Here is a 9,888-nt window from a genome sequence, read left to right on the forward strand (position 1 = left end):
GCGTAAATCTTGTTTGCAAACCATTCTCTAAATCGAATTGTTTCTCATACAGTTGGTCGTGTCTTTTGGTACGAGCTGGGCGAAATTTTTGCTCAGCCTCTTGCAGTCTGTTTCATGAGACCAACAGCATGTGATCTGGTGTTAAAAAATTGCCACTGAGTCACTGTGTAACCTTTGTCATGCTAGTTAAAAATGTCACCACTGTTTGTGCGTGTCCCTCCTGCATTCACAAGGGCGGTTTGCAGGGATGCTGGGCACTCACTTACTTAAGAGAAACAGAAAGGTCTAGCCTGTGGGCCTCAGCCTCTCCCGACTGATTAAAAGGAGGATGATTGTCCCTCCTTTTCTGTGTTTTGAAGCTTCATTTATATTGATAGATATTCAGGAACTGTTTGGACTGTAAATGCTGCAGGCATAATCTTCACATGATTGCCACAACTGCCACAGCAGGAACACAGTCCAAAGCGACCGCAACCCAAGTCCTAAATTAAACAGTAGTTTAAAAATAATGTCACTAATAAGAAAAGTAAGCAATAAAAGAGAGGCAATGAAAAAAAACCCCCCAGCTTAGTGCAAATTTCTGATTGGTGGCAGACACTGATGCCAAAATAGAAACCCTGGAGTTGAAAAAGAGCTCCCCAACACACGCCGCAGTGATTTAATTAAGACCCAGAGAGGCAAGGGCTGGGAATTAGGGGTGCCAGGGCTGGCGGTGCCCGGGGAACCCCCGGCAGGTTTCGCTGCCGGCCCACGGCTTTGGAACCCGTCCTCGTGGCACCTGCCCGGCCCCTGCCCACGGCGGCCTCATGGCTTCAAGGCCAGAGCCAGGCTGCGGCGGCTCAGCCAGTTAAAAAGCGGGCAAAGCCGGCTTGATGTGCCTTTGCCGGGCAGGCAATTTTGAAAAGCGGCTTTTTCCCTCTTCTCCCAGGAGCCGTCTCCCCTCAAACCTCCGCGCAGGGCTGGGGCTGTTTGCCGGGCAGGGCGGCGGGCGAGGGCGGCAGGAGACCTTGAGAGGAAATGCTTCGGTTTTGGTGTTTTCACCCCGTCTGTGCCCCTGCGTCACCCCAGCGCCCGAGGGTCGGTTCCCTTCCAGCCTGCTCTGCCCTCGGGCATTCCCCTGGGGACGGACAGCGGCCGCGGCAAGCCCTGGCGCGGCCCGCACCCCGCCCCGGCCCCGGGCACAAAATGGCGGCGGCCGTGAGGGCGCCCGCCGGAGCGAAGGGCCGGGGCGGCGGGCGGCGGGGCGCAGAGGGCCCGGCGGTGCGGCGCTGAGGAGGCCGCCCGGCCCGCCGTCCCCTGGCCACCTCGTGACGGGCTCCGGCCGCCCCGCCGCGGCGGGGAGGGGCTGCAGCGGCCGGCCGCAGCCGGGCCGAGGTGGTGGTGGTGGTGGTGGTGGGGGGGGGGGTGCCCTGCCTGGCGTCTGCCGGCCCCGGGCATCGGCGATGAGCGGCGCCGCGGAGGCGCGGGAGCTGGAGGAGCGGCTGCGGGAGGCGGCGGCGCTGGGGGACGTGGAGGAGGTGCGGCGGCTGCTGGGCGCGGGGGCGGACATCAACTCCCGCAACGAGATCAACGGCTGGTGAGGGGCGCCGGGGGCGGCCGGGCCGGGCCGGGGGCGGCGGGGCCGGGGGCGGGAGCCGGCGCCGGGGTCCCAGCGCGCTGCGGCGGGGAGGGGAGTAAGTGCCTCCTCCCGGGGAGGGGGTCGGGCTGCCCGGTCGCGGAGGCAGGCCCGGAGCGCGGGGTTGCTGTCGGGCCCGGTTCCCTGCTGGGGGGGGGACGGACGGGAGTGGCCCTGCCCTTGCCTTGCACGGGGTGTTTGGGCAGACGGGTGCTGGGCTGGGGGGGTCCCCACGTGAGGCTGGGCACCCCTCCTTAGACGTAGGGGAGAGCTGCTTTGAGGACGCAGCTCTTCTGTTTCTTAGTTTTCCTGCTGACAAAAAAGGAAATGCTAATCTCGGGAGGCTTTGAGATTTACTCCTAAAGAGGATCATCATAAAAGGAGGCCACCCTCCTTCCACTGGTCCCTACGGGTTTGCTGGAGGAGCTCTTCTGAAGTCGCTCGTGTCCACCAACACAGTTAGGACAGCGGTGGAGAGTCACTCTTTACGCTCTAGCGAGGCAAAGGAGGGCCTTGCCCCGCGGAACTTGCAGTAGATTCATCACTTTTAAGAAGTGATGCAATGAAGGAAACTGTATTCCCAGTTATTTATTGTCACTCTACATGCAACTCAGGTGATTAGGATGGGCATGTTAGGAGGAGCAGGGGCGATAGATCTGAGGCTGACGGCACAATCCCTCTGCTTCCTTCCCCGCAGGACCTGTTTGCACTGGGCCTGTAAGCGGAACCATGCTCAAGTGGTGTCCTGCCTGCTGGGTGCTGGTGCAGATAAGCAGATCCTCACGGCTAAAGGAGAGCTGGCTGCACAGTTAACTTCGAAACCAGACATCCGGAAGATTTTGGGAGGTACCGTTCCCATCTTAAAAGTCATCTAGAATTCTTGATCTAAAGAGAAAAGCATTTTTAGTGCTTTTATCTGAGGTAGTAGATTGACAAAACTTTGCCTAGGACTATTGTATCTCATTAGATAGCGCCGATTTATAACTGTAATTCATACTCAGGGAAATAGACTTGGGATTTCAGGTAGGAAGGCCTTTTATTCTGAGCTGTGTCATCAAGAGATTGAAGAGCTGTATACTTTGGGAAGTGTGCTGCTGCAGTCCCATTTGCTCTTATTAAGCAGAAGGTAGCATGCAGGCTGCAAATGGAGGCTTTCAGAATTGTACAATTTGACTGTTGTCTGACCGTAAGAAATCTTACAAATCCACTCAAAACAACTGCAGCATTTCAGAATTTAAGGCTTCTGAGCATTTTGTTATACTGTGACTTGCAGCATGATTAATTTTTTGCCCCATAATTCTGTCATCTTACACTTTTCATATGCACAGCAAACCTAGATGGATGTGACACTCCTTGAACACTGCCAGTGCCTATTTCCACCAGCATCTAGGTACTGTGCTCCAGATTAAAATTTTTAAGTACTTCACCTTTGGAAATGTTGATCTTCTCTCTTCTGCTCATTGCACTTAAATTGCTCTCCACAATTATATCCTCTTACATCAACAGTGCAGCTATCTTAAATGAAGTTGCAGCTAAATCATGAATAAGGTGACAACAGCCACAACTGAAGGAATGCCACGTTCTTTGCATGAGCATTTTTGTTTTCTTTGAGCAGGGTGCTCATCTCTTGGACTTAGTTCATGGCAAATGACTTGCGTTCTGTTTTTAAAAATCTAAACTGTCAAGTGTGTGTGTGAATGAACGCTGTTCATAGTTGCCTTATTTTTCTGTCCGTTAAGCTTTCATGTGTTTCCTGGGGAATAAACACGTATCACTTATATGCTCCTAAATGTTTTTTATTCTGGAAGTGTAGTGCTATTGAGCAATCTTTCTGAACTGCTTTGACATTAATATTAATGTCCTGTAATCCTCAGTCAGGCAAGAATGTCATTTACTGCAGTCATTTAAGCCAGAGAAGAGTTGGCTTGAGTATTCTATCAAATTGTCACTTACCTGAAGAAATACTCGGTTTCATTTGTTGGCATGGGTCATAATAAACTGCTTACAGCAGTGTTATCAAAACCATTGTAAAATGAGATTTAGTGAAGAACTACGGGTCATACAGTTCCTTTGAAAGTGCTGGAATAACACTTCTAGAAATGACGTTGTCTTTCAACAGTTATTTTTTTCCCACTTTGCTTTTAAAAAACACAATACATTGTAGAAATTTGTAGATTTTTCTTTCATTTCACAGCTACTTGCTTTCCAGGTCTTACATGCTTATGATACATTAGTATCATCCTTTGATTACCTCAGAATGTGATGTAGTTTTAAGACACAATGGAAAACTAACTATATTCAAAATGAGAAAGATCTATCCAATAACGTGGTGGGTTTTTTTTCTCTCTCCATTCCCCTACCCCCCATTTTTGAACTTCATTAATAGAGGAAGAACCTGAATATCAAGGAGTGAAGGATTTAAGTTTGCCAATTGTTGCAAACTACTTGGCCAACCCGCCATTCCCTTACGTTTACACTGAAGAAAGCATTCCCGACAGATTGGCAGAATCCCAGAATGAAAGTGCTTCCACCTCTTCTGCTTCCCAGTGTGAAACTAGTCCTTGTTCATCAGCAACTCAGGTTGAAAGCATACGCTCACCTACGTCATGCAACAGCGAAGATGATTTCCCCGCACTAGACGCTGCAGAACAGCTGCCCGCCCCGTCAGCAACTATCGCAGCACCAAAATCCATCAAGCCTGAAGTACAGAACGGCCCCGTCTGCCAGCCGCCCTTGCCTCACAGCAGAGGTCTGTTCTCTCCGGTAGCATCCAAACAGGCTGTACCTCTGCAAACCGACAGTTCACCTACAGGTCCCGCGCCGACGTTTCAGCCCTTTTTCTTTACTGGAACTTTCCCATATAACATGCAAGGTAATGAAGAGTAATTTCCCATCCTTCTATTGTATTTTTGTTCCATGTTTTTATTACTGGGTGAAAGATAAAGAATCATTCTATTTTCAGACTCATGGAATAGAGGCAGAGATGTTGAATTCTTCGGCCAAAAGTACCCAGAACTATTTTTTTCTGCCCTGCTAAGTAAAATAACTGTTATACTGTATTTTAAACATAGTAATACTTTGCAAACCAATGGAAAGATCAGTCCAAGCGACATAAAAATTCAAATTTTGCACTATATAATACAGCATCAAATGCATCTCTGGTAACGACTTTGTGACTGGATGGATCGGATTTTTAACATTGTAAACATGGTTCCCCTGTGTATTTCTTGCTGTTGAAATGGAAGCTTCTATTAACTGTACAGTATTTCTCAGTGAGATAGTAGGTATTATATTATAAAACCTGAATTCAAAAGGTAATAGTAAATACTTCAATGTTAGGTTTCGGTTGATTTTTTTTTTTTTTTGAGGAAAAAATCCTTTTAATCTTTTTTTCAATCAGAACTTGTGCTTAAGGTGAGAGTCCAGAACCTCAGAGACAATGACTTCATTGAAATTGAACTGGACAGACAAGAACTGACCTATCAAGATCTGCTCCGAGTGAGTTGCTGTGAATTGGGTGTTAATCCAGAACAAGTAGAGAAGATCAGAAAATTACCTAATACACTAGTAAGAAAGGTAAGAATTGAAATCGGAGATTAATTTGACTTTGCACTTTGCAGACATCAGAGAAGGTATTTTTGTAAAAAGATGGGCAAAACACAGCCTTGCTAAAAAACAAAAACTGACTTAAGCTCACAAATTCTAAAGGATGTTGGACTTAAAACTTCATCATAACTTACTTAAAAATATTTTTGTCAAAATAGACAGACTATTTCAGCTCCTAAAGTGCACGAAACTATTACAGCTTGATGCATTAGTGTGCTTTTAACATAACTGCCATGTACTACTTCACTGTTTGCTTTCCTAAAAAGAACAAACAGTAAGGGGGAAAAAACCCCACAAATCAGCATGTGAATCATTTAAAGATAAGGCTGTTTGTTAACAAATGAACATGCTCTTCTGTTCCAAAAATACCTATTCTGGAGGTCTGTAAATGAAATGCATTTGGTCACAACTCTTAGTTAAGTGACATGCACAAACACAGTCAAATCATAATGAGGTTCAAGGAGAAAAAAATGTACAGTTCAAGGAGAAAAAAAAACCCAAACATGCTTTGAAAGAAAGAGCATATACTGGTAGGATTTTTTTCTTTCATTCTCATCATTGAGTGTGACCTCTCTGGCATTTTAGTTTTTACTTCCTTCAGCTATTATTATAAATAATAATAACCAGATATGTTTAGAAGGAATGCATAGTTCTGTCTGTTCTTTAAAAGGACAAGGATGTCGCCAGACTTCAGGACTTCCAAGAGCTGGAGTTAGTTCTTGTGAAAAGTGACAGCTCTCCTTTCAGAAATGCTGCATCAACTTTGACTGAGAGACCGTGCTACAACAGCAGAGCATCAAAGCTGACTTACTGACTCTTCTAGATACATCTAGTGTACGAAAACCTGGTAATTATATGCTGCTGCCTTTTGAAGGCAGTGAATTAAGCGTGTGTAAAACCTTAAGTTATTGTTAGGGTTACTATTTTAACTAATAGTTTATCTTTTGTATTTAATATCCCCTTTACTTTTATTTTTTTACTTGATACTGTATTCAGATAAGGGATACCTCATTTGTCTACTAAAATCACATGCTTCCAATGTATTTCAATGAAGTTTATTGGTTGTATTTGGCAACAGAGGGCAGGAAAGACTTAATTATTGATATGACAAGTATGTTGAGTACTCCCACTCTTTGACCAAATAAGACTCATGGAAAAGAGATTCAGGAAATTGTGTGTGTGTGTGTGTGTGTGTGTGTATGTGTGTGTATATATATATATATATAGTTTTTAAACTTCCTGATTCAGTTAAACGTCAGAGGGTATCTGGCATACAATGAGCAGTTGCTCTCTAAAAATGTAAAACTTGCAAGTCCTTAATCTTGGCCCCTTCACAAAGACTTACCCAGATGTGTTGTCTTGCCTGCTGGGGATAGAAATATTTAATGCTCTGAAGTGACAAGAAAAATTTTCACGGGGCTGAAAATAAGTGGAGTAAGAGTGTCCACATTTAAATATTTCTTTCCCATATGAGAATACTGTAACTTAAGTGATGGCATCCCTCCACCTCCACAAAAAAAATACGGAAGCCCCTCTCTTAATTAAGGAGCATTTAAGTCACAAAGCAAGTTAAAGTGCCCTTTCAAAAGAAAGCCCTTATGTTTCAGGAGCTAGGGAGGAGACCACAAATCTCTGTCCATGGTTTTATTTATTTATTTTCCCAATGATGCAAGGAGACTATGCATTACTGACACCAAAAGTCAGTACTGTTAAGGTGGGTAACTTCTTTATGGCCCACCCTCACAGACCAGTTACAGGACGTGTGGTTAGCTTCTGCTGTGTGAGGAGCAGAAGCACAACAGTATACTCTTGAGGTATCACAGCTGTAAGGAGCATACCATGCTCTTGATTAGCCATACTAAACTGGAAACATCCACCATTAGCAAATAAATAACCTGTAACTTTACATGTTGCACAGTCTACTATCACCTTTACATAAGTGTCCAAAGTTTTAGCCAGGTGAGTACCAAAAGGGCTGAATGCCTCCAGGTGCTTTCAACTGAATTTTTTGGGGGAAAAACCCCAACCCAGACTCTGGTTAAGCTACAGACTACTTAACTTGCACTTAAGCAAGTCAGTAATGAAAACATCCATCTGTGGTTTTATGAATGGCAGAAGTCAGTCATCATTAAAACACACCTTGACGTCATTCCCTTTCAGTCCGAACAAAGTATTTAAGTCACAGCATTGCTGGAGTATTAACAGCCTGCAGCTTTTCCTGTTAACGTGCTAGTCTGCAAAGTCACAACTTAGGAGGCTTTTTGTTTTCTTTTGTACCAAAAACTACAATGATGACCTTTGCACCAAAAACCTTAATTGGGTACTGGGGTAGGTGGAGGAGTGAGGGACTTGGTTTTTTTCTGGACTTGAGCTGCTTCCCCACCCCCAATAGTATCGATTTTCCTTCCATCTCTGCTTTATTAAGCTGCACTAGAGCAGAGTTTATGCACAGTTAATGCAGCGTTTGTTGTTGTTGATCTGGATTGTAGTGTTGACATTCAGACCATAAATAGTACAATCAACATGTTTTGGTAGGAGCAGCATGGCTGCCACCCTATCTTAGCTTCCTGCAGCACACATGCTTTATCCTTGAAGTGGCTCCTCCAAGCGAGGTAAGTAAAAGCACGCATGTCTGAAGAATACAGAAACCCCTTCTGCCAGCAGAAGAGATGCTTGACTCTGGGTTCAGGATTGCATCACATTACTTAGGCTTAAAATTCTTGCTTAGTGCATTCAAAATAATTATCATCCTTTCCCACTTGCTCCATATAACCTCTTACCACTTAAACTCTGCTAACTCCCTGTTCTCAGTCCCAGCCCTTCTCTATCCAGGAGCTGGGCTACTTTAAAGCCCAATTCAACTCCTGGTAAGCTCAAGACTGTGACACAGTATGAAGTAAAATTTCCTAACTATGGCTCCCGCTTTGTTTTTCTTGTAGGACAGGAAAGGAGCTTTTATTTTAACAATTGTACATTTATCTTTTCAGCATAGCTTGGAGGCTAGTTCAGATTATGTGCAATAACTGTTTGAAAAACAGCAGTACTTAAATGGCTCAAAATTAAGAGTACCTAATTTCTTTTCAGTTTCTTTGTTTAGGAAATCAGCATAAAGACTGCCTCCACTAATTACTGAACATTCAGCTACAGGAGCAGCTGGTTTAAAAAAAGCTTTATTTGCTCTAGTTTCCACCAAGAATAACTGTTAATGTGATAAGACTAAAACTTTAATCATGATCTGACTGTAATAATAACAGTAAGTCTATGCATTCAGAGAAATATTTTTGTATGTTTTATGCAGTTTGATAAACTCTAAGGCACACTAGTTATGTTAACTGGTTTTTTTGGTTTTTGGTTTGTTTTTTTTTTTTTCTTTGAACAATAAAGCGTTGGTATGACAACTGAAACTAAGTTTACAAAACTTACTGTTCTTCCAAGGACAACTTTTGTTTGCACTACAAACTTGTACTGAACTGACATTGCTACTCTTCACTTATATTAAAATATCTGTTGTTTCAAGTACCTAGATTTCTTCCTTTTTTGGGGGGTGGGTGTGGGGGGATGATACATGGCACTCTAGAGGGGACAGAATACTAAAATTTTAACACAACTTTGAAAAATGATGGGCCAGTACATTTTCAGGCTGTCAAAACCACTATGGAGAAAGCATGTAGGAGGTGCTTGCTTAAGCTACTTGCTTTTTGCTTAGCATTCCTAGAAAATCTGAGATTATATTTATCTTGGGCTCAGGTGCTGAAGATGGCACTTTTCACAGATGAATCTGTTGTGCAGACACTCCTTACAGTCAAATCTGAAAGTCGTTACTAAAAAAGGCACCATGCTTCCTATGCTCTGAAAGATAAGACTTTTTCCTTCATCTTCAATGCACTAGGGAAAGATTCCACCATCAGACATGTCAGAATCTGAATCTCAGTCCAATTTACTACAAAGTACCTCATTTTATCATTTATACCTCTGCAAAATAAGGAAGGGAAAATGCTAGTCCTGTAACAAGTATGTGCAACAGAAGGTAAAAAACATTTTAGCCACTGGAAGAAGTAACACACTCAGGCAGCAGCTGAATCACTTCTCTTACACAAGTTTCAAAAGGAATAGGTGTTCATACAATGTCCATAATTAGAACCTTGTTATAATTTTACTTGCTCCTACTTGCATTAATTTTTTGTGTTAAGTTTTTCCAGAAAAACCCACCACCCAGTCTCAATCCCCTGTGCCCCTGTATGGGTGTCTGCTTTAAAACGGTATCAGTCAGAAAGGGAACACGGCTGTCTGCATGTGGTATCCCTCCTTACCAAAAAAACAGCACTCCATTTCACCAGAGGGACCAACATGCAGATCCTTTTATGAGTGCACTTCCACAAACAGACAATACAAGGCACAATAAAATTAGAACAAGCAAATTACAATAGTGCTTTGTCCATGTATAGTTGACTTCAGTTACATGTATAGTCAAGTCCTGAATACTAATATGAAGGATAATGCTTTTTTTAAAATAGTAAATTCAATGCCTTACAGACACAGCACTGAAGCACACCTTAACTGTCTCTGCTGCCGACTAGTACACAGTGCAGTTCTTCTCCAACAAGAAGCAAACTTGCTTGCACTATAGCTTCACAAGAAAGCATAAGGCAAGTCTCCTTTCCCTTGTA

The 9,888-nt window shown here is 43.8% G+C and overlaps 1 protein-coding gene across 1 annotated transcript; it reads left to right on the plus strand.

Annotated features, from left to right (window-relative positions):
- The first annotated feature begins 1,162 nt into the window (after positions 1-1,162).
- On the plus strand, positions 1,163-8,740 carry LOC128151133 (ankyrin repeat domain-containing protein 40-like). The gene is made up of 5 exons (XM_052808228.1): positions 1,163-1,576; positions 2,313-2,461; positions 4,002-4,487; positions 5,016-5,191; positions 5,892-8,740. Exons 1-5 carry the CDS (start codon positions 1,443-1,445, stop codon positions 6,033-6,035), a joined length of 1,089 nt encoding a protein of 362 aa, XP_052664188.1. The 5' UTR covers positions 1,163-1,442; the 3' UTR covers positions 6,036-8,740.
- The last annotated feature ends 1,148 nt before the right edge of the window (positions 8,741-9,888 follow it).

The sequence above is a fragment of the Harpia harpyja genome, chromosome 14 (genome assembly GCF_026419915.1).
Source record: "Harpia harpyja isolate bHarHar1 chromosome 14, bHarHar1 primary haplotype, whole genome shotgun sequence".
Lineage (NCBI taxonomy): Eukaryota > Metazoa > Chordata > Aves > Accipitriformes > Accipitridae > Harpia > Harpia harpyja.

Excerpts from the sequence above, each read along its gene's own strand:
- LOC128151133 (XM_052808228.1), top strand. The coding sequence starts at position 1,443 with ATGAGCGGCGCCGCGGAGGCGCGGGAGCTGGAGGAGCGGCTGCGGGAG. Across the intron at positions 1,577-2,312 it reads CGCAACGAGATCAACGGCTG|GACCTGTTTGCACTGGGCCT; the intron begins GTGAGGGGCGCC and ends CCTTCCCCGCAG. Across the intron at positions 2,462-4,001 it reads CATCCGGAAGATTTTGGGAG|AGGAAGAACCTGAATATCAA; the intron begins GTACCGTTCCCA and ends CTTCATTAATAG.